At 32.0% G+C, this 26,670-nt stretch overlaps 1 protein-coding gene across 1 annotated transcript; it reads right to left on the reverse strand.

Moving 5' to 3' along the window:
- Positions 1-18,647: 18,647 nt before the first annotated feature.
- On the reverse strand, positions 18,648-24,218 carry LOC132754644 (interferon-induced very large GTPase 1-like). The gene is given in 2 exon segments (XM_060745301.1): positions 18,648-22,340; positions 22,343-24,218. Coding segments are annotated over 2 exon segments (4,845 nt in total). The 3' UTR covers positions 18,648-19,371.
- Between the last annotated feature and the right edge of the window lie 2,452 nt (positions 24,219-26,670).

Below are 26,670 nucleotides of genomic sequence, written 5' to 3' on the forward strand. Positions count from 1 at the left end.
CTATCACTTTAATTTGTATTTTTTCACTTCTGCCAATTTGTAATAGTATTATGAATGCAAAAACATGTTCCGTTAATACAGTCATGTTCTATAAAATTTCTGAGAGTCACCCGATCATCATTAAGCTGTCGGAATGGTCGCTAAATTTGAAAATGATACAGACTATGTTATATCACTATGAGCATTGGGCAATAATTCTTCATCGCACTATACTAAAAATCTTTGGTTTATCTAGTTTTGTTTAAGTCGTACATTCACTCAAAACACGCCCCTATATAATCCCTGATTGTTCATAACCGGTTTTAAGGAAGGATAATCGTACAGAAATTAATAAAAGAAGACATATGGTAAAATCAACGACAGAATTTTTTTTAACTAAAAGACTTACCTTAAAAATATCTATCAACCCTTCCCTATCTATCTCTGTATCGCACTGAACGATGTATTCACAATCAACATTATGCCTGACATAGCCTAGCAACGCTATAATCACGTGGTTTCAGATTTTTTTTTCGGCACATTTGCAATTACAGATTTATTTATAATGTAAACAGACTTGTTTAATCAAGTGTAATTTGGCACATGTAAGGCACTTTTGATGAGTGATAATTTTAATTGGTTAAATTCTACATTTGTGCATTAAGTACCTAGCTTTGTAACTACAGGTTAAAAACAAGTACAAGTGTCTCAACAGATCTCCGTACTTATGCAATGTTTAACTGTCTAAATTGTTCGCGTCTCTGGTACATTTATTGATCGGGTTATTTTATATCAAGTGTTTTTTTTTTAATCTCTTTTAGTAAAATCAACTGTGCATTATAATTGCTACAATTAAATTGCAAGGATCTTAATTTATTTTCTTCATATTTTAAAGAATGAAGGGTACTGTTTCTGTACTGTTTGCTCTACTTAAACTAAACATATGAATTGTTCTATTCATTGTTGTTGCGCGTTGACATTTCAAGCTTCCTCTGACATTTGTTTAGACTGTACAGTTGCGTATTTTCGGTCAGCAGTTAAAAACTTTAATTTCACTAATTGTCTGACTAAGAAATTAGTTTTCGTGTTATCATGCTTAATTTGGGATATTTTTCAATCTAATATATTTTAATGATTATGTTAAATAGTTAAATGACGAATAAGAATATAATTCCCAAAATAGGACTTTACAGTGAAAAAACTACATGTATCAATTAGATAACATATAACTAATTGTTTATAAAAAAATACTTTGTTGCTAGTAACAAAGCCACTTAAGTATTCAAGTATTTGGTCTGCATCTGTGTGAAGAGACATTTTTTGGGTCAAAGATAATGTGTAACATATGGCTGGCGTTTCAAGCTGACATTGATATCTAGTAAGAAAGGTGTTTCCGTTTATCAGATATTTGTAAGTTAAATATTTAAAACTAAAATTTTATTTCATATAAATTTCGTGTTAGTTATATACGAGGGCTGTTCAAAAAGTTCATGGACTGCGGCTCTATTGTTCACATTTTTTAAATTACGATTTTACAAAAGACAAAAAATGGAACATTTCCTTAACATACAGTGAAAAAAATCAACACAATATGTTTACAAATAACAATTTTGTGACAGTTACAAAAAACAAGGGAAAGCGATACGGCGCACGTTATTGATAAAACAAAATGACGTTCGTGACGTCGAAATAAATTATATATGTCAACCGCGTCATTGCTTTTGAAAGGACATTTTAGAGAGTTCAATGTCTCCGGATCATATAACCATTACCATTTTTCTGTATGTTATGAGAAGCGAGAAAGAAAACGGTCACATTTTCCTCTCCATTTTCGTATAAGGGCCCCGGAAGACGACCAGTTTGCGCTCTTTATTGCCATTTTAGTAATCTCGACACACTGACAGTGTAATCATGTTCATTCATTCATCAGTTGGTGATTTATAATATTAGTTTAAAACCAACATCGGCTGAACCTTTACCAAATTAATCTCAACAAAAAAGAAAAATATTTTATCAACTGACATTTATTATCTGCGGTAAATCACCGATAAGTATCTATTATCAAACAAATCAGGGAAAATACCAGTAGAACAAACAGTAACTACATTTATTTATTGTAAATACGAATATATATATATATATATATAAAATCCTAAAATATTCTTCAAGTCAGAATTGAATGTGCAGACCCGATGCAGAAATTAAACATGCCGGACAGCTCGCAAACCTTTCATACTGTACATCCTCCAGTAGAACTTTGCAATTGATGTTACAAACGTCCTGACAATTCGCTGCTTTCTCCCTAGCCCCAATCTTTCTGTGATCGCCGTTTTTAATAGCTTGGGCCAGATGAAACCGAATGACTTGCTCGCTGACCCATTGCCCTATGTCAAATCTACCACCTCATATAAAAATGAAGGCGTTTCCGCAGTTTGATGGCATAACTTTCCGAAATGCGAATTTCTCGTTTTTGAATGGGTTTTTCATTTCGCAATTTACGCTACTGACTACTGATGCTCAAAACTATTCAACTTCCAAATGACATTGAATTTCAGATTTATCTCAATTAATAATTAATAAACGTTTACCCCGATTATACCTGATGAAATAACCGTTCAATTTATTTTTACATTTGTTTATATTTAAACATATTAGGAAAATTTCGGCCTGCGCCGATGTTGCGTTGCCATAGTTATTAATGTGCACATAGTTCGTAAATGAAGTAAAGGTTTAAGATAAAAATAAAACTTACTTTTAGAAATAAAGATACGCTTTCGATTCATACACATATATTTATATGAATGGTAACCGAAAAAAGGAAGATACATGTACCAATATATTTGTCAGAAAATAGGGTATTTATGTCTAGTCATTTGACTAGAGATTTTACGATACTTTGCACTTCCGGGTACAAAAAAGTTAACAGCATGGCCAATGTCAATATCCACACAGTGATCTCCCTTGATTCTTCAGGAGAGACCTCTGCCATCACTGTCGGTTATATCGGAATTTCTGATATACCACATTTAATGAAAACTGTTTAACTACTGACTTTATAAATCGGTTAAGTTTTCTTCGGTTCATAAACATTGTTAATGTTGGAAAACAATAAATAATAAAGATACGTAAACATATTTTATAAAACCTATAAGACCATCTGCTACTTAAACATCGTTATGATCGTTAATTACTACTACAAATAAAATGTAAATAACCCGACCTTTTCATGAATATAAATATTTCCGTTTCAAAGTCGCTAAAATGTCGTCTGCTTATGTTTTGCATATTCATACAGCGTATGAATATTGGCGGGAAAATACTCGTTTTTCTCGTGCTGGGTATAAAAGTACAACTCGGCGTCCTTTAGGCCATTCGAGGCTTTTACATTGGTAGCGAAACATATCTGTTTAGAATGTCCGACACGGAAAAAGCTTCGGGTAATTTCAATAAGGATGAAATTGTTACCGAAATAAAAGACTTTTTTGATTCAAAGTTTAGAGAATTGAAAAGGGATTTTAGAGAGGAAACTGAGTGGAACAACAAAAGTGTTCGTAAAAAGGTACGTGCTGACAATTTAGTTTCGTTTAGCAGTGCTGGAAATACAATACAACTATGCAATACAACTTCAACACTGAAATTTTTGACATTTTGGATGCTTCTAAGAGAGCCATTGAATTAAGAAATGCTTCTAAAGCTGTAGGTTATATTCAAGAGGCTCAGGATAAAATAAAACATAGAAATAAGATCATAAGAATTGCATATAGCTCTTCACTTGGCTGGCCTGTTGTCGCTGAATATGAGAGAAATGAGATTGCCAGCGACAGTGATGACGATAAAAAGATCCGCCGTGCAGAGGACCGAGCTCGTTCTAAGATTGAGAGGGCAAAGAAAGCTAGGGAGAGTTCTGGCTTCAATCACCAAGATAATAGTTCTTTTTGCAGCGTCCGTAACGCTAAAGCATTCAGTTCCGGAAGATCTTTCATGGAGAACCAGCGCAGGTACCAGCGGAATGTCGTCGTCTGCTATTCTTGCGGAGAGGAGGGTCACTTCGCTAACGGATGTCCGGACGTCTGGCGTCGAAAGCTTCGATCCATGGCTCCAGGAACTGTCCCCACAGCCACCGTTGGGTATGCGGCCGCTCAGAACGCAGCACTCCCGAAGTCCAAACAAGGAAGCGCTTCCGTCGGAAAACAGTAATTTACAATGTGAGGATGAATATGAAAAGTACTGGGCATTTTCAGACATTTTCAGTGGGGATGTAAGCATTTACTTTCGGGAAAATTTTTGTAAATATTTTGAGAATTCTTGTTCTTTATCAGATAGTTCTGTAAAAGAAAAATTAAGTAATATTGATTTTTGGAAAAATACCATAGAAGCTAGTGATGATTGAAAATGGATATGTTATACCGTTTATTACTAAACCTCCTTCTTTTTGTCTGAATAATAATTCGTCTGCTTTAAAAAATAAATCATTTGTTGAGAAATCTATTTTTTCACTTATAGAAAAGCAATGTGTTTATGAAGTGCCTTTCAATCCTCATAACGTAAACCCTTTGTCTATAGCAACGAACAATGCATCGGGAAAACTTAGATTAATTCTTGATCTTAGCGTTTTGAACACTTATGTTGATAAAGATAAATTTAAGTTTGAAGATCATAAAGTTGCTAAAGAATTTCTTATTCCTAATGGTTATATGTTTAAATTTGATCTAACTTCAGGATACCATCATTTTTCTATTAAAAGCACACATCATACCTATTTGGGATTTTCTTGGGTTTTAAATGGAACTATAAAGTATTTTGTTTTTTCAGTTTTACCATTTGGTTGAGGTCGGCTCCTTACCTTTTTTCTAAAGGTTTAAGACCCCTAGTCAAATATTGGGGGGAAAATGGGCTTAGATTGGTTTTGTTTCTTGACGACGGTTGGTGCGTTAATGCAAACTTCGAACTTGCACTTAAAGATTCCAAATTTGTCTTTAATACTTTAAAGAAAGCTGGTTTAGTTGTTAATATTGATAAATCAGTATTTGAGCCTGTGCAGTCTTTAGAATGGTTAGGTTTTTTGTGGGATTTGAAAAATGGCAGGCTTCTTATTCCAGAGCGGAGAATATGTAATGTCAGAGCGTTTATTACTCAGATTCCTACTGTTTTCCCTATTTGTTCAGCTAGGAAATTAGCACAGTTGGCGGGTAAAATTATATCTATGTCGCCTGTTTTAGGTAATGTTTGTTTGTTTGTTTCAGACTAAAGCGTTTTTCCGTTTAATAGAGTGCAGATTGTCTTGGGACAAGCAGCTTTACGTTCATGATATGTTTGATAATTTGGTATTTTGGCAAAAGGTATTTAGTAACGAATTCATAAAAGTTTATTCAATGATTATTTGCCTACAGTGTTAGTATATTCGGATGCTTCAGCAGTAGCTGGAGCCGCTTATATACGATGTGAAGGTACTGTTGCTCACAAAGTTTGGACGGATAACGAGAAACAACAAAGTTCTACATTCAGGAAGTTATTGGCTATTAAGTCTGCTCTTTGCTCATTTAGAAATATTTTGTCGGGGAAAAAAGTGATTTGGAATACTGATAGTAAAAACTGCGTACATATCATTGAAAAAGGTAGTATGGTAAAAGATCTTAATCGTATGGCTATTGACATAGGTTCTGTCTGTGCTTCGTTTTGCATATCATTGGAACCAAGGTGGATTGAGAGAGAATATAATGTTGTAGCTGACGATCTTAGTAGGATAGTAGATTACGATGACTATGGTGTAAGTGATGAATTTTATCAGTATGTTGATGAATTATATGGTCCTCATAGTGTTGATCGTTTTGCAAATGATCAGAATAGAAAATTAGCTCGTTATAACTCATTGTTTTGGACGCCAGATACAGAAGCAGTAGATGCATTTTCGGTACATTGGGGAGGTGAAAATAATTGGTTGGTTCCGCCTATTTTTTTGTTGTCTAAAGCTTTGAATTTTTTGCTGTTTTGTAAAGCTATGGGTACTGTTGTTGCTCCATATTGGCCTTCCAGCCCTTTTTTCCCGCTCTTATTTGCAGACGCTTCTATTTTTGCGCCTTACATAGTAGAAGTATTAACTTTTAAGGAAGCTTCTAAGATTTATGTACAAGGCCAGTATAAAGGATCTATATTTGGCTCAGAAAGATTTTCTAGTAAAGTTATGGTTATTCGTTTAGATTGTAGGAATCAAACAGTTTAATCATAAACTTATAGATAATTCATTGTTTTAAATGTCTTTTCATTGTATAAAATATTTTTTATTTTGGTGTGTTAATTTTCTCTTTAAACATAACTTTGAGATAGTCCCTAGTTACACCGTGGGAAAATTTTTATACATTGCATTTTGATTTTGATTTTCTATGTTGATTACGAATATTGTTTTATATGTGAAAAGATAAAGATCGTTTTATTACTTAAATATATTTTATCGTTTACAGCATTGTTTAAAACTAAAGTTTGGCAAGAGGCTAAAGAGCAAGCAGAGTTATCTTCTCTTGGACTGTTCTCAGAGCTTAAGGAAGTGTGTTTACGAGGAAAAGAAATATCAACAAACAAGAATTATGCTTTGGCTTTTAAACATTTTAGTAAGTGGTGTGAGGCTTTTCACTTTGAATTTTTACCGGCTTCTCATGTGACTGTCGGTTTGTATTTGGTGCACGTAGTTAGAGAATCACCGAATTGCAGTCGTTCTAAGCTGAATCTGATTTTTTATGCTATTAATTGGGCTCATATTGTTTCAAATTGTGTTAGTCCATGTAGCAATGATTGGTTAAAATTGTGCCTTCATGGTTGTTTAAGAAAGATTTCTAAACCAATTAGTAAGAAAGAGCCTATCACAGTAGATATTCTTAAGACTTTTATTCATAAATATGCTTCTGAGGACAGTTCTTTAGGAGACTTGAGAAACTGTTGTATGTTTGTATTATCTTTTGCAGGATTTTTTCGTATTAGTGAGTGTTTGAATATAAGGAGATGTAATATTTCTATTTGTGATTCTTACTGTGAAATTTATGTAGAAAAATCCAAAACGGATGTTCTGAGGGATGGAAATACTGTAGTTATTGCCCGGACCGGAACTTCCTCCTGTCCTGTTAGTTTATTAGAACGTTACTTAAGGCTAGCTAATATTCAACCAGATTCAAACGAATTCATTTTCAGACAGATTAATTTTGACAAAAGTTCCCGTTCGTATGGATTGAAAAATATTGATAAACCTATTTCATATTCCATAAAGGTGTTAAATATAAGTGGCGATGTCGATGATGGTTATGGAATTGGATGACATTTACTATATGGCGGCCGTAGGCTGTAATATTTCTGGCGGCCGTAGGCTGCAATATTTCTGGCGGCCGTAGGCTGCAATATTTCTGGCGGTCGTAGGCTGCAATATTTCTGGCGGCCGTAGGCTGCGATTTATTTATGGCGGCCGTAGGCTGCAGAATTCTTTGGCGGCCGTAGGCTGTGTTTTTTAGGCAATTTGTCGCAAGTCAACGGATAGTATGATATTTTTATTAACATTGGACTTTATGCATAGGCTTTATGCTTTTATGGAGAGAAACTTGTTACTTAATCAGATCTCTGCTGCAGAATTAGAATTTTCAGGTTTGCACTGGGATTCTATTGGATTTACGCAGATGCCTGCCTGTTATTATTCGCAGCTGTTTTCATATAAGTATTTTCAAATTTTATTTCTTACGAAGTTTTCAAAATATTAATTCATTTAAATTCTTTTTTTGTTTTTTCGATATATGCTACCAATAATAAGCCATAATCCTACTTGTGTCTTGTTTTATATTAATTATATATTCAGTGTAAAGAATGTATTAGGTTTTATCACTGTTAAGGATATTTACAGTTTGACGACTTTGATAAGGAAATAATTGTTTTACTCGCGTTTTAAGGGAGTAAAGGTGTATAACTATTTGTCTCTTAAATTACGTATATCATGGTCTTTCACTAAGATCAAAATAATTATTTAGTAAGAATATGGAGCTAAACACCCAAAATAAGCGTTGAAAGTACAATTTTAGACTATCGATAAAGATAAAAATGTCATTACAATTTACAGTAATGCTTACAGTTTCTTTTCAATCAAAATTTGCATTCCAAATATTCACCATATTAACTGAATATTTTGGGGATTGTTTGAATGACATCTTGAATGTAACCAATAGATGATAATATAGCTATTTGTTTTAGGAAATAAAGGTTTTGTATTGCACGACTAAACAGTCCCATAGAAAGAGAAGAGCGGCCTTTAGGGTTTAGCGATTATTATACTAGCAATAATTCTAATTTAAATCAAGTGAAAATAAGTATTGAACAGCCTTAAATGGATTATAAATTTATATTAATCTTAAATTATCTGGAAAAATATAAAAACCTGTATCTATAAAAATGCCGACTGGAAATCTGCCAGAGGATGCCATTCATTATAGTTTTTTTTTCTGAAGGATGTCCCGCATACCCCCTCTTCAAGAAGAGAATATGAAAATGCTTCCTACTTTGTATCTTTTTTTCTTGCATATCAGACTGGCGTTTCCGTTAGTTTTACCCATGCCGGAAATTTCATCTGGCATGGGGGGTTCCAGATGAGTCGCGTGCTGTACAATGGCACGATAAAGATGACGTCATTTTACCGTTATGAATGATTTTGTAATTCATACGCTGTTGAATGAAAGTAGTTACGGTTGTAATCCTATGAATTTTCATTGAAAATGAAGATAAAGAATTTAAAATATAATGGAATATGGTAGAATATGCAAGAAAAAATATCTGACATATGTTTGCGGTTCGGATCGGAATATCCGTCCCTCGGTCACCCGCCCATGGGCGGTAACTCGGCAAGCCTCGTTACCGCCCAATGGGCGGGTCACCTCGGGACGGATATTCCGATCCGAACCGCAAAATATGACAGATATTATTAATGTAAAGCCTGTAAAACAGGACTTACCTTTATCCGAAAAGGTTTTGTTTTTATTTACAAAATTACAAGTATCAAACAAAGGTAAACTGTATTATCTTTTCAAACAGCAGCACAAACGTGAAGAATATCTTACAATTTTACCAAGACAGTTTTACTTACCACTTCTGAAATTTCGTACGTCAAATCATAGATTGCCGGTAGAATTACTCCGTTATAACAAAACTCCATATAATGAAAGAATTTGTATAGAATGCCAAACACTTAGTGATGAATATCATGCAATTATGTCGTTTAAATTGTTTCGAAATAAAAGGAAACAATTGATTCCAGAGTGTTATTATAAGAATCCAAATGTCATCAAGTATAATCAACTTCTTAACACTACACATTTTGAAACACTAAAAAAGTTAAGCTTATTCGTTTCACATATCATGAAATACTATAACTGATTTCAAGTATCATATAAAATTATCGTTGTTTTGCTCATGTTTACTATACCAAATTGCTTTACGATACAGTTTCTAGTCAATGGCATACCTTATTTCGTCACGTTTTCCCCGTGATCTAATTCTCCCAACATTATTTTTTACTCTTCACGCTTTACCCGTGACTCAATTCTTCTAACCTACTTATACGACACGGGCTCGATCGTCTGCACTATTTATACCAATGACATATTTTACTATACATGTTTTTCATTGTTGTTATTTTTTCATCTCTGTTAGATTAATTTTGCTTATTGTAAAAAAACAACAAACGAATAATATTAACAGTTGATAAAAGATATTTATATTTGTGTATGGAAAAAGGTATCAAGAACTTTTTTCACTGGTTTCCCGTCATTCTTTTGTCATATAATGTTAGTAATATCCTGTACATGTATCTATTTTATAGTAACTGGTATGCTTAATTTCTTATAGTACTAATCATTTTGGTTTAACCCACATGTGTTTAAATAATATAGTACATTTATAATGTCTGTTGTCATGTAATTGTGACCATTGACCAAATGAAAAGATTTTGTTTGTTTGTTTATTATTTCCCTTTTTTTTAATTTTCAGCGTCCTGTTACCAAACAGTTACTTATAGGCCTATTACCTGGGCCAACGTTTGCTTCGGTTGCCTTTTGTCTATTAAACTTAAGTCAGATTGTTACATCAATAAAATGAATAGAATGAAAACTCGGCATCTTTAAAATTTCATTTTTATAATTCATCATCCATAAAAAAATAATCCGATTTATCTTATTTATAATATTTTTTGCTATATTTGTTGTTTTTCTTAACTCATAACATAAATCTCAGCAGCATGTAATTCTTTGGCAAGTACTATTGCGATAGGAATAAAGAATTAATTAAAGTTCTGTTAACCTTAAAACATATTTGTAAAGCCTTCCTAATTTGGCTTTTTATAATCAGTTAATTTATACTCATTGAATGATCAATTCTTGCGTTTTGATGAAAAATAGTTTCCACTGAAAAAAGGCCTGAGTTCAAATCATAGCAAAATCTCATGTTTAACATTACCTAAATGAATAAACTACGAAAACTATCCAAATAGATGCATTAGAGTATCATCTCTGTATGTGTGATGTATGAATTCAGGAAACTTATTAAGACAAAACTGATTATATTTATAGATGTTTATTAGTGGAACACTGATATGTAACAAATACAGAAATTAGATTCTATATCTAGACTTGTTAATAGTGCAATAATACCAGGGAGTCAAGACCGTAGAAATATTTTATTGAAGAAAGTTTAAATGGATTTAGGTAGTTATACTATAATCCTTTCCCGCCAACATTTGTCAATATCGTAAAAAATCGGTCATTTCCGAAACGTTATTTTTTCAATAATTATAAAAGTGTTTCTTTCTTTTAATTATATTTTCTATTCGTGACAATGCTGGATAAGACAAATAGATTTAGATATAAATTGTAGCTTATTAATAATCATTACTGATTTCAGCTCCTGTAAATTTATCTTAAATGCAGGTAAACGGTTTAATAATTGGTTATGGGTGTTAATTGGAATGGCTTTTGACTTCTTTCAGTGTTCACCACCAGGTAAGAGACCAAATAGTAAAACAACCCAGATAAAGTGGAAGTTATATGTCCATACACAACCCGTAAGGCAATTATTGTTGATATACAATATGCAAAAAGGTTTGCACTTGATACAAAACAATTACATCATAAACATAATTGGAACTAGCTTCACATTTTTTTAATTATGTCATTGATGTTGAAAATGTCAATGTTGTTTACTGCTGTCCATGTATATAAGTATATATAATAACTGGTCAAACCCTTGGACTAGTTGTCAAGAACTGTTACTTTGTGATTGTACACACCATCAAAAACATGAAACTATATGGGTGCATGCTACCGAGACCAGTTTGTAACGGATTCGTCAACAAGGATTCATGTCAGGGGAATATCGCGAAACATTGCTGAATCAGAACTTTTAAAAAATAGGAAAGAAATCTGTTCTTTACTTGTAATAATATAAAAATTAAGTTATGATGCTTAGCAAAAGTTAAGTAGTATAATATACTCCATATCAATCGCAAAAACCTAGAAATATCGAATGTATGTTATATTCATTATTGACATTGCATCACATAATAATAATAATAATAATAATAATAATAATAATAATAGCGTTGTTTAAAAAGGTAGGACAAAGAGACTTCTTCATATTCCATTCAATTTTGAATTTTTCATATCTACGGCAATCGTTAATTGTTTTTTCCCTACAATTTATGCATAAGATTATTAAATAATTGTTTTAATCGCGTGTTCCATATGACACTGAATAATCATGTCAACACGCACCCGGCGAAACGCATTAAAAGTTTATGAACCTTAGTTGTTATTACCATATATAAAAATGGCATTATGTCCTTATATGACATGATTCAGCCAAAGAATGTCTAACTTATCAAGTTACGAACAATATTGGTCATATCGGTAAAATTAGAAATATGACGTCCGTTGAAAAACTGAAAATGTGTACGATTGTTACATTTTGCAAATAGATAGGTCATGCTTTTTCAGTTATATACGGAAAGATGACATTAACACAGGAAAATTAAAGTCCATCGGGGAAATCGTTTCCAGCTGGCACAAGCAATTCAAAGACGCCGAACACCGAGATCACAGACAGAAAAAGGCAAGGAAGAAAGCAGAAAATTGACGGGACATTAGTAACTTCAATTGCCAAAGTGATATAAAATAATCGACATTAAGCTTTGGTGGCTGATTTCTTACATTTTTGAACGTCGCAGTGGCAACAACACAACAAAGCGCTAAACAGAGCGTTATCGCCATGTCGTCTTGTCGTCCTGTCTCTAGCAAAACACGTCAAATGGGGCGTTGTCTCGCGGAGTTTTGTCGTGATGACACATTGCCAATCGACTCAAGTAGAAGAATGGGTTTACTGGCTTTTTGATGCTCGCAACAACGAGCCATGCAACAGCACGATAAGAAGTAAACCTTTTGATATAATCCCTATTTGGCGTTTCGCGGCGACCAGACAAGACGAAAAGGCGATAACGATATATGTTGTTTTGTCGCTAGCGACAACGCAACGCGCAAAAGTGTTACAAATCAGCAACCATATTAAGTAGTCCTCGAACTGTCCGGCATCTTTGACGACTGCTTTGGGTTAACTCATTCAGTTTTGGTCCAAAAACGTAAATTTGAGACATTTGTTTTTAACACTATTTTATCATAACTACCATAATAGACGATTAAATTGATATAATGATACACGATAAATATTAGCATTATTTCCCGCGATTTTGTTTACTTAATGATAGCCTGTGCTCAGTAGAAGAGAATACATTTCATTTGATAAACAAATTAAATTACTGTCAATAATCATATGGTTTTAAGAATATAAGATGACTTGTGTAAATAAATATCATACATATTCGTTAACATTATAATTTAATATACGTTGAGCTTCTAGGTTCTTCATAAATTACAAAAAAGCGGAGAGAAGAGCTGGTCCCGGGAATTTTTTTTATAGAAGAACGAGTTAAAAAGTGAAGCCAAAGGGACTCGTTCATTTGTCATTAGAAACGAAACGTTGCACTCAGAATTTGGTAAGGTCATCCAAAGACTGAATTGTTTTCAATAAAATTCGCATGTCATTGAATTTGAAATAATGAAAAAGGTTGATGGTCATCTAATGCGGCCAATATGAAATGTTTTACCACTCCATTTGATTAAACCTGTCTAGGGACGTCATTTGTTAAGTCATTTGATTACCATTCACATTTACAACAACAACCTCAAACTGTTTTTAACGTCCAATATTGAAAATGGTATACGATTTGACAACACCTGCAAATGTGTTCATGCAGCGGTTTAAACGGAATCTAAAATCTGACGCTTTCGAGTCATCCCAATAAAAGCGGCGAAATTTCATTACAGTAGGTAAAAGAATGGGTGAGCTTTAAACGGGAATATAATTACCACATGAAATGGCTTTTTAAGGTGAATAAGAGATCATGTACATACAGGCTGAAGCAGACAACATACCCCTAGATGGATGATAAATATATATGCAGCGATATAGGATTAAATTTATCTAAAGTCTTCTTGTAAAATATGAAAAAATGAAAGAAATAAAAACTGTTTGTTTTTCTGGCTCATACATTACGTAAAGATTGTATGATTTATTACAAAAACATCTAAATAAATTGTATTCAACATTGTAGGCAGTTAACACAGTTTGTTCTGCTTAAAGTTTAAAGAAATGAAAAATATATCGGGGAAAAAGTGAGATTTTGACACGAGCACGTATACTCGTAGTAAACATTTATGTGAGTTCAAAACATGTTTCACAGAATGAAGAACAGATGGAATATTGAGTAGGCACGAGTGAAAATATAACAGCGGGTGTTCAAGAGCGAAATATAGTTTGATCTTAAATGTAAAACACACACATTTTCTATTTGGTTTTGCTATTGATAGTGGTTAAAAACTTTTGACTGATTTGGCCGCACAACTTCATGTTCTGTACTTCATGATGTTATGATATCATGTTCATGTTGAGAAATTGTATCATCAAGTCATATTTCTTTAAAATTTTAAAACGCCGTGGGTAGATATTTATGTGCTTCTCATAAATATGCACATTTTACTAACGACAGAGTGTAATTTAAAGGCAATGCCAATTCATTTATGATCCGCATTCAATTATAATTGGACAACTGTTACAGTGAAACTGTTTGTTAATATAATTTCACTATCTACTAAAAGCATGTAATAAGACAATTTATATGAACAATTCATTATATTTTTTGAATAAATTTATCTGTTAAAACAGCTCATATAAAGTTTACTGAAGAATAATACACAATAATATTCATGGTAAGCATAAACGCGTAGTTACTTGTTAAGAGTAGGCCTATTTGGAAACATATTTATTAATGTGACTGAGTTGTGTCCGACAGGTTGCCTTGGTAGCAGCGAACAAAGTAGATTGCATGATTTGGAAAACATGTAACGGTCTTGCAAACCCACTGGATATAGCAGAAAAGTCATGCTTATCTTATGGTGATAAGGGGACATTATGCTGATGTCTGCGATATTTCCCCACATTATACACTTTCACCCTGCAATAGACATAAAATTAGAAGCTAAATCTAACCAAGGTAATCGTCTTAACTCTGGTGAGCGGCCTTTAGGCCATTTCTGACTCAATAAATGATACAACTGTACCACTGTTGAAATAATTATTAATTATAGTTTATAGCTTCTATAATAATTTTTTTCATATTCATTTGAAGGGCAAAAAGGTAAACAACGAACATCGTCTTACACACGCACACACTTTATTTCATATAATGATATACAAGGTTTAAATACAAACTACTATTTATAATAAGTTTAATTTGGTTTCAACAATAAAATTAATAAAACGACTCTTTTAAAAGGAGCTCCAAAAATCTGAAAACATAAGAAATGCTTTTTTTACACACGTGGCTCTTGAGACGGAAACATCTACACAATTCTTTTAAAAATACTGAGAATTGAAATATAAATCGTTTTTTTCGGGCGATTCTTAGCCATATGTGAGTTAAAACATCAAACGCTATTCATTATACACATTGCTCGATAAACAATTGTGAAAAAAATGAAATGTGCGAACAGATTGAAATTTTACACACAGTTCAGAGCTTTATCAAAAAGTATAAATATAAAAATAGTTTCTGTCCCAACTTGTCAATAAAAAAATAATTCATTTGGAGCCCCTTTTCTGTTCTAAAAGAAAAAATTCACATCAGAGAATAAGGAAGATCTTTGAAATAAAATGTGTATTTTCTTAGTTGTTATACGAAAAACACAATATGTTAAAATAATTGTACAAAAACTCTTTTAATACGACTCTTTAAAAAGGAGCTCCAAAAATCTGAAAACATAAAATGTGTTTTTTTTTCACATGTGGCTCTTGAGACGGAAACATATACAAAAAAATTGAAACAGACTAAGAATTGAAATGTAAATCGTTTTTTCGAGCGATTCTAAGCCCTATGTGAGTACAAAAATCAAACGATTTTCATTTTACACATTGCACGATAAATAATTGTGAAAACAAAACGGATTGTGCGAACAGATTTAAATTTTACACACAGATTCATCAAAAAGTACAAATATAAAAATATTTTCAGTCCCAACTTGTAAATAAAAAAATCATTTGAGCCCCTTTTCTGTTCTAAGAGAAAAAAGTTTTGTTTGTTTGTTTAGGAAGATTTTTCTTAGTTATTATACGAAAAAACAATATGTAAAAATAATAGTTCAAATACTCTTTTAATTATCTTGACATTAATTTTCTTCATTAACGTGACATGGAATTATGATTATATATCATAACTTGTTATAAAGAGAAGCATTACGTGTAGATTATTGCATACAATTAGAAATAATGATGAAATTAGAAACATCGAGGAAGCTATAAGCATACAGGAAATATAAAACATCGAGCAAATAAGAATTTAGAAACTTAAAGATTATAAGAAACGTGTTGGGAAAATAATAAAATGTAATTAGAAACATGGAAATAACTAGAACCAGGAAGAAAATAATAATATGGAAGCAATAAGAAACATGGTGGAAATTGGAAAAATAAGGGAAATTAGAAACAGGGGTGATATAACAATAATGGATTGAACTAGAAACATCGAGGGAATAAGAAACATAGTGAAAAAGAAAGATCGACATAATTAGAAACATGCAATAAACAGGAAGCATAGGGGAAATAGAAAATGTAGGGAATAGATAAGAAGCAAGAGACAAAGTATCTAAATATGTAAAGGTCTTTGTTCTGAATAAGATTATCACACATTACATTACACGTAAAAAGCGGGATTATGAGATGAAGTTCTAAAAAGGTAACATTATAAAACAAATGTTAGAAGTTTAATTACACTTAACATATCACATATATACACTGATAGAAAAACAAACCGGAACGACTGATGAAAAATTATGTTAATTACTGAAACAAAAATGATTCAATTTCAATTTGTGAATAAATAAGGAAATATTATTTTGGAATTTTAGATTTTAAGAACAGTTTAAAATATAAAATTCAAAAAAGAGACAAACGAGACCCCCGGCTATACACAATGCCTATCCCAAACAAATTGACCTAATTTTATAAAAGTATGCTCTATTGCAATGGGTATTTGACAATATCATCAATCATTATCTCCAAAGTAGATAATGATTGAAGGATATTGTCAAATACCCATTGCAATAGAGCATACATTTATAAAATTATGTTTATAATTTTAATAATTAAAATCATTAAATATAATAATAATTTAATAATAATTTGTATATAATTGGTATATAATATAGTAATAATTATTAAATTATGTGTCCTGCAAGACACATGGAAGTCAACGAAAGTGTATAACTTAGCGAAAATCTATGATCTTTGACGGTGACGAATACATTTATTTGCTAACATTTGAAATATAAAATTATAAACTTAAACCAAGTAGTATGCTAACGAAACCCTTGTTTCATTTTTTTCAAACAGCCCAAGTCTACGTATTTTTCACGAAACACATCAACAATAAGAAAAATGGTGATTATTGAATAACCAATCAACAGCCATGCACCTATTTTGTAAAATATACTAACGTATATTATTTAACACATCAACAACAATAACACTACAATAAACAAGTTGTCTTGGACAAAGAGGACATACAGTTATTTGTGTAAAAGCAGCGAAAACTTTTGATTATTACAAGAATATGAACAATGTTCGTCACTAGACCAAATTTCATGCAAAATATATTTTTAATGTTCTCTGTGTAGAAGGTCCTTCTACATAATTGTACATGATATAAAGGAAGTAGGTCAACAAGAGCTCTGCATTGTGAAAATTATTGTACCAAACAACTTTAAAAGAAGATTTCCAAGGAGCAATCCTAGAAAGTAGTGATGTCACTGACCTTAAAGCTTAAGAGGAGATGTTGTTCAAAGAAGTGTGGACCGATGGACTAACGCGCTATAATTTGGATAATTAGATGGCGACTCTATTGTTTTCTTAACAAGCCTAAGTGCAAAAAAAAAAACTTAGCCACCCATGTAAAAGCTGACGGAATGTATGACATTTAAGCAAAAAGGGGCGCCCAATGACGGACATTGAGTGATAACAACATCTCTCCTTGAGAATGATTTGCTCTGGGGACAAACAGTAGAAAATTAAATCATAACATTTAAAATCAATAATATTGTTCCTTCCTCCTTGGTTTATTCTTCTAAAGTCTATCATTTTCTTAGTCAACTTTATTTCTGCGAAGTTATTAAACATACAAATGTAAAGCGGAACATTAACAAGTATAATTTCATTGTATTAAAAGCAATTACAGCACAATGCCTAAAAAAAGGACAAAATCTGATCAATGTATGCTTAAAATATACTTGTATATAAAACACTAAAGTGTATTATGGAAAAAAAAAGTTTTTGTTACTAACCATGGCCTGCTCTTTGTTTTTGGTTTGATGTTATTAAGATCACAACATGATATTTCAATTTCGATTATCTGTGGTTTTGTGTCGGACTTCAAAAAAAAGCGAAGCAACACAAAGCACGGCAAAATAACTTCAAAGTTTACAGCATAAAATCTTCAACATAGTCTTCTACACAGATATTAATATTATCATCTTTTCATTTCATAATATCTTATGCTAGAAAAGAAAACACATATTTGCAAAATGTTCTCTATTCACCAGATTAACCTCTTTTCTATAATACATTTAATTCACAACCTTTTTGTAGTCATGCATATCAATTGTTGACCCCAAACACACAAACGAACACACACACAAGCAAGCACTGACAAACGCAAGTACGAACGTTCAAATCCAGCACACACGCGCATAAATACTCGTATAATGTTGAAAGCAACAATGATTGATTAACAAATAAAAATTGTTACATATTTACAAATATGTCAATAAATTAGCAATATATTCGCATCTTATATAATTTAAACAGACAACACAACGCTAAAATCATTTGCATTGTAATTTCAAGAGCAAAACACCCAACTAGATGATGTCAATGACTATGGTTTCAATATACAATCTTATTTATTCAAACACGCCATCTGTTACATTTATAAAAAATATCATTCATTTAATATAAGCCTGTCTTTATAACAATAAATACTGAACAATTTATGATTGTTTCAGTGATCTGTATTAAATGTTGACACATACATTGTTATGCAATATACATTTTATTAAGATATTGCTTTCAATATGTTTGACTTTATGAATGATAAATCGTGTCCTAAATGTAAAATAATTATCTGTAAAGGAAATCACAGACTAAACTTCAATTGGCAGTGACATAAATATTTCATCAAAGTAAATAACAGTATATCTTTTATTAAATTTATCATTTGATTATACAAAAATCTATTTTTTTAAATGGTTATTATTTCAAGTTTCGTATAAACATTATTTTTGATTGATGAAATCATCTTAATATCCTTTCAGCCCAACATTTAAGAGTATAGCCATATTCAATAAGCTACCTTAATAGAAACTTAATAGTCGTATCCTTAATACGTTGGATATATCTCCTGTACTAAAATTACACCTCATGCAAGTGCCCATTTAATAGCTATAGGAATGTAAAGAAGTAGCTGAGTAGTTGAATTAAAACAATAATACGTTCAATAAGAAATATGGTGTTATCTTTTAAGATTCAAATTTATTTTTCTAGATACAGTTTTGTTTTATCTTTATGATCCAAACTTAAACTTAAGAAAATCAATTGCTTCTTTTAAAATCTACTTACATCTATAAAATATGAAGATATTGCAAAACAACTGTTTCTTGCATATAATGTTTCGATGAAATTGAAAGGAATTGATTTTAATCCCTGCCACTATATTAGGAATTAAGCAGAATATATTTCTGAGAGGCTTTGTAATGCGTGTGATTCTGTGATTTCATACCAGGATGTGGGTATATCATTGAATTCATACCCGTAATACTTATGTAGCCTTTCTTTATAGTTTGCCACAAACCACATCCAATATTTGGAAGTGTCATGCATATTAGCTGATGGGGCTATATACCATTCTTTTAAGACAGTTTTATAATCTTTGTAACGATGTGACTGTTCATCACAATTTTGTTGTTTTTCTGAATTACATTTATAATCAAAGACACAGCATTTATGCGTTTCATCTGATTGTATGCGAAATTCGCACGACGGCAAAGTAGCAAATAGAGTCTTCGTAGAACGAACGCCTATGCAGCATAACGGACGATGTTGTACACAGTTGTGTTCAGATCCTTTGTGGTCTTCACTTTTAGCACATGGCTCTCCACAGAACGCACACTGTTCTGGACATCCCCATATTTTCTGTATTATACGCTCTATAGGACTCGAATTTGACCATTGAACAGAACTGCTATCGACCTCATAAAATCGGCATAAAACGCTTTCTTCTGTTTTCTTTAAACTGTTTAATATTTCATTAGTAAAAAATTCTAAATTTTGAATGTATTCTGTTTCGTTCTTCATACTCCTAAACCTATCTGTTGAAATAGAAAAGTCTGAAGCTTCCATAAATGTTTGGAATGATTTTACCCATTGGTCGGTAGGAAGCTTTTGAAGTTTCTCAAATTTTTTGAGTACTTTACGTACACTCGTATTTACTTCAAGAAACATATTTCGTACTAGTAATGTGGACAATTTTGAGTATAAGTTTGACTCTTGTGCAAATAAATACTCATTTGCTTTAAGTGTTACCCATGTGCTTGCATAGTTCTTTGGAGCCTGTATGTACGTGATGAAATCTTCGAAGATGCCTTGTTTTAAAAGATCAGTACATATTTCAATAATGGCTCTATTTTTCACAGAAGGTAGATTGGTATAAAGTTCATCCGTTACTTTATTCGGAAGCGTTTGTAATGTCCATTCCTCTGCAAAACTGTCTATGATATTGACAAAAAGCTTTGCGATGGTATCTTCAGAATGACGATTGCGTAAGTGAGCTTCAAATCTTATTTTTTGTTGTGCTCTGTATTTTTCGAGACAAGCAGCAGCACCATAGGTTTTAAAATAGTTTTCATTGTGCTTCTCAAACACAGAATGAGCATGTCTGCCGACATGAACATACATCTTTACATAAAAATGCTTCTGAAACTTATATTCTATATCCCCTTTTAAAATATCGTTTATATTACTTTCTAAGTCATGCATAAGTTTGTTCACAGACATTTCTGTTATTTCTTCTCTGAGTTGACAACAATGCTGTATCTTAAAATCAACTGTTTCAAAGACCTGGTTAACTTTTGTTTCAATGTAACTCATCACATTTGTACCACCATACATTATTTGCTTTCCCATTTGAGTCCATGTAAAATTGATATCTTTTTCATCAATACCCGTGTGTTTGAATGATCCCTTTAAATTTGTTAAATTTGGCAAAGGTGTCAAGTTTTCACTATGTTTCAAAACTTGTCTTATTATCTGGGAATGTTTCTGAAATTTATTTATAAGATATGTTTCAAAAATATCGCGCATTGGCTTTCTTTTTTTCTCTACATTAGAAGTAGTAGTATTTACCTTCTTAACAAAAGACTGCCAAATTCTATTGAAAAAAAGTTCATTTATGTCTTCATTGCTTAACATTTGACCCTCATATTCGTTCGCAACTTGCATAGACATTCTTCGAAGCTCCTCTTCATGTTTCTCATGACAGGTTACGGTCAAAATTTCTATTTCCCTTTTATCAAGATCTTTCTTTATTTGGTCTTTTACAGTTTGTTCCAGTTGTTGACACTGAAAGTCAAAACTTTGTTTTTGGCTCGTTTGCCACTGTACAATAATATCTTTGTATTTGTCATTTTCAAAATATTTATTGATTTCTTCCTCGCTTCTTGTTTTTTCTTCAAGAAGAAGATTATTTACATTTTTATTAACTTTGTTAGCTGCCGTATATAAATTTTCTTCCTGTTCACAACTTGCAAAACTCTTTTGTGAAATCTTTATCAATTCATCTCGAATCAAGCTTTCAATCCGCCAAAGTTGATTTTGAACAGCATGTTCCATTGCCATGTAGGCTTTGATTTCAATGCTGTTTTTAAAGGAAAATACAAAGTTCTCATTAAGAACACCTTTCCATATATTATGAGCATGTTCAGTAATATCGCTTAAAGATTTGTATGATTTATCTTTCATCGTCATGGCTTTACTCAAGATACTGGATTTAATATCTATTACCCTTTCACTATATTCTGTATTTACTCTAGCCATTGGAGGATTGCCTTGCCACAGATTTTTAAGATACCATACTTGTGAATTTAAATCAAATTCAATAACCTGATTGAAGGTAGTTACATCTCTAATATTTTCGCTTTCTGCTGATTCCTTAGTCATCTCATCCAGAGTTTTAATTAATTTACTCAGACCGCTCATCAAATTTTCGGACGCAGAAGTATCTGTTACATTTTGATGGATGAAAGAACAGCTTTTCTTTAAGTCTAATTCTTTGTTTATCATTTTAAATCTCAGAAATGCATGAACGATTACTTGAAGTATATCCCGTATTTCGCATGTATTTTCCCCCATTATATTAATCAGGGTTATATCTCCTATTCCGGTTATTGCAGTTGCTAACTCATTATCATGTTCATGTTGAAAATGACTTAATTCAGGTGACCTTAGCCCTTCTGTGTCAACAACAAGAATGAAATTGTAATCCGATTGTGATTTATCTTTGAATTTAGCAGTATCTACAGGTATCAGTTTTGCATGGATACCCCTTGTACACCTTCCGGTTCGGGTTGAAAACTGACAACCAAACATAGTATTTAAAAATGTGGACTTTCCAGAGCTTTGTAACCCCAATACGCGAGTGCAAGAACCTTGCCTGCTCCAATGTATTGATCAACTTCCTCGACTACTGCTTTTATCCATTTATAAGGCATATAAAAGCTTTCTCCATCTATTAGTTCTAATTGGTGTCCATGAGCGACAAGACGACCAATAATATTTGCCATTTGGCATAATGGTGGCAATTCTAATGTAGCGAAGTCTTTTTCTAGCTCTAGGATTGTCTCATTTATATGTCCTATTTCAATAAAAAAATGTTCAATAGAAAATGATGCTTCATCTATCTTCTTTTCTTTTTCTGCTATGGTATTTTCTTGCTTTACTATATCGGATTGATTCGGTTTTTCATTGCTTTTAAGAAGTTTTAATTTTCTCCAAGCTTGTCGATGTTCGTTCATTAATTGAGGCAATGATCGTCGCTTTTCTCTTTCGATATAAAAATGTAACCAACAAAGAAAATACTTCAGTATCTGAAGATTATTTTCATACTTTTTAAGCATGCAAGTGAAAAGTTTAACTGATTGTGTAATGGACATTATTTGAGTTTCTCTGACGGTTTTAATTTGATCATCAATGGCGTTGACACCTTCCAAGCCTTTTGTCCTTTCCCGCTCTTTGATCAGTTTTCCTAATTCTTTTGAATATTTACTATGAGCAGGTGTCAGAGTTTGCTTCCAAGAACACGATAAGCCCTCATCATTCATTTGCTTAATCATTTCCTTTGATTTCTGCTTACCTATTTGACAGTTTTCATCATCTTCATCTATTCTTATTTTTATTTTGGCTTGGCGTAAGCGTTCATGATATGATTTAGTGCAATTTAGCTTCAAATGATCTGCTATATGTACTGATATAAAGGAGACCATATCGACAGCGTTTTGTTCAACATTTCCTTTATATGTACTCAATACACGGAGATTTATGTTTGGTTTTTGTTTCGAAACATTTGCCTTAAACTTATTTATTTCTTTTACAGTTTCTTGTGTAATGGGATTTGCAATAATTAAAATTACTGACGAAAATTTCAGGAGAACATCAGTTAAATTTCTACACTTTTTACAAATAGTTTCAATGTCAACTATAATGCCGAGAGTATCTACAAAGGTTGAAATAAAGGTTTGAATTTCTGCATCAAAATGATGTTCTAAATCACCTCTTAAGTTCAAAAATGTCATTGCTTCCTGAAATCTATCCTGTTTATTTCCAATTAACGGCAACCAAAACATTTCAACTAGTCCATTACTGAGTTTTCTTTTTGTCATTCCAGACGGAGAGTCAGAATTGAAAAACGTTTTGCATCCTTGATCCGAAAGGAGACTATTAATCAATTTTGATTTTGAATAGCGGGGTCGACCCAACCTTCCAAAAGCTATCATTTTTGTTGGAAAATCAAGAATGTCAATTTCTTTACATTGGGCATCACTGTTTCCAGCATTTTTTTGCTTATTTTCTATTGCTAAAGATCGCAAAGGCCAAACTGAAAGTACTGACACTTGCGTTCTTTTAGTTTCCCAATATTTGTACAAACATGGTACAGCGATTTTACAAATATATAATTTTTGTACCACGACTTGTTTCAAAAAAGGATCACAACATTGGAAAATGATAAAAAATGCATCTAATGGGCTTATATCTTGTTTATCGTCAAGTTTGTCAGATATACAGCTCAAAGTATCTTCTAAGTCAATGCCGTTATTTAAATCATGTTCATTTATCACTGATATATCCCTAGATTCACTATGCGAACTTAGCAATCGTTTTAGGACTAACCACGGGATATCAGTTGAACAAATAGGTTCATTTTCCACCTTATTCCATTCGCTTGAATCTACGGTAACAATGTCTCTGATCGATATTGTACTTGGGTATCTGTTAGTCAACCCAAGTTCTGCTAGCATTTGCCAAAATATCTCTTTGTTAGACCCGACAGTACCTGTAAAATATAAAACCAATCATTAATTTGCTTATTGGTAAGTTCATGTTTCTTCATTATTTAACTATGTTTAATCATTTTTTTTGTTATTTTGCTAGGACTTAGCATCTCCCTCTTTAAGCTTTAAAGAAGTGAGCTATATTGTTTTCATAAAATCTGTCGTCTGTCTTCGGGTCGGTATTTACGCAAACACAACTTTTTCGATCAATAAATACAAACCTCTATCGGCTAAGCCTTCAGTTTGAAGGTTAGTTTAATGTGTACTCTGATCATAACAGTACAGATTAAAAAAATTCAAAAGTCATAATGTGTCTTAATATTATACATGTATGGTAATGTTTTTATTGCCTGTAATTATTAAAAAAGCGTGTTTTTTTCTCTCTTATTTCTTTATAATTCATTAGTTCATTAGGGCATTGCACCCTATTTTAAAAAGACTCGACGCAAACAATAGCACTATTAAACTCAATAACTTTGGCTTATTAAGTGCAATAGTGAATGCACAAAATTATACTTTTTATAAATATGTGAAATTAGCTTTAATTTTTTTCCCAGTATTTGGAATGACTTGGACAATGTACTAAAAACTGGTGTCCATGAACATCTCACTTAACAAACTGTACTGTGGTCCTGTTAAGGGTGCTGACATACAATCAAAGTTATGAGATGTCCAATACGAGAAGATTTTCAGTATGCATTATACACAACATGCTCTAGATAATATTGAAAGCTTATGAAAGTTTGCTAGCCTAAAAGAGAAAGGCATAGTAATTAAATCTTAGAGTACGAAATAATGACTTTTAGTTTAGAATTTGATTAACTATAAAAGATATTGGTCGTCTAGGACAAAAAATTGATTCTCCATAAACGTTTACTTAATGTTGTATTTCTTTGTTTCATTAATATATATTCGACAGCTCCTTTTTCATTTTATTTTTTCACAATACAAAAAAATTATGCATTTACATCAAATCTATAGAGATATACGTGTATAGAGGTTTCAGGCTCTAAAAGGATTTTAAAGAAAGATATTCAATTGTATCTTGTTTATATTGTACAAGGTAATTAATCCCAGAACTTTTTAACATATCATTAGAAAATAATTCCCTTTCAGAGATAATTATATTGCAACATATAGGAGAACAAACATTTATCAAAGTATTGCAAGCAATACATAAGTCCACTTCCGGTTAGAACCCCAGCAACATTCTGAAGGGCCATTGGTCATTGAATTATGCCATTGAATGAAAGAATGAATGACATGAATGAACTTAAATGTTTTGAGTCCTTAGTTTGCTATATCTTAGTTATGTGTTAAGTTTCCCTGCCTAGTAAGGCAATTCTAAAAGAGATAATCAAAGATCCAATTTGCTCAGGATAAAAATGTATAACTTATGTTTCAACTTTACTCTTTTTTAAGTAAATGTGTTGAAAAGGTCTTTAAATGTGATCTTAGGAATTAATTTTTAGGAACGGACAGAGAGACAAACTGACGGAGACACTGTGGATAAATCTTTAAACATAGCTGGTTGTTACCAGACAATAACATTTAATAAAAGCAAAATTCTTAAACCATTTATAGTCACAAAAAGAAAAGTGAAAAAATAAAGACTTTCAAATATATCATTTAAAGTAACAAAGAAGAAAATTAAAAAAATGGAAAATAATCATGGAAACCCATGTCTTATAAATCTTATCACATATGAAGAAGGTTTTGATAATGAATGTCTATTTTAAATTTTAGGTAAATCCATTGAAAAGAATAAGTAAGTAAGGAGTATATAATTCTTATATGTATATTTTTGTGCTAGAGTTGTAAACCTTGTTACATATGATGTGGTTGATAATCAGAAAATATATTTGAAGTTTAAAATACCTTAAGAAATAAAGAATTTATAGAGACAAAGCGTAAAAAAACTGGAATCTGAAATGTTGACGAGGTCTACGACGCTTTGTGAGAAGGACAGCTCTCAATATACTCCCTATATAAAAGATGAAAATGATTACTATAATCTCCACAAGTTTCATTAAAATGTTTTCGGTACTTTTTGAGTAATCACAAATGTTGTTATAGTTTCCATATTCTAGCCTATTAGCAACAAAATTTATCAACATAGCAACAATAGACGTGCATAATCTCCAGAATGCAATCTACACATATTTCAAGTTTCATATAGATATTTTCAGTTTATGTGTTAAATTAGCCATAATTATAGTCTATTTGTTGCCATGGCCACCAAAGTGTTCAACATAGGAAAAACAGAAAAAAGACGTGCATAATCTCCAGACTGCAATCTATCCATATACCAAGTTTCACAAAAAATATTTTCATCAGTTTTGCGTTATCGCAGGATTCAGTTTTGTGGACCGACTGACGGACGGAGGGAAAGACGGATGGATGGACAGACGAACGGAGG

The sequence above is a fragment of the Ruditapes philippinarum genome, unplaced genomic scaffold, assembly GCF_026571515.1.
Source record: "Ruditapes philippinarum isolate M1 unplaced genomic scaffold, ASM2657151v2 ctg2995_1_1_1_1, whole genome shotgun sequence".
Lineage (NCBI taxonomy): Eukaryota > Metazoa > Mollusca > Bivalvia > Venerida > Veneridae > Ruditapes > Ruditapes philippinarum.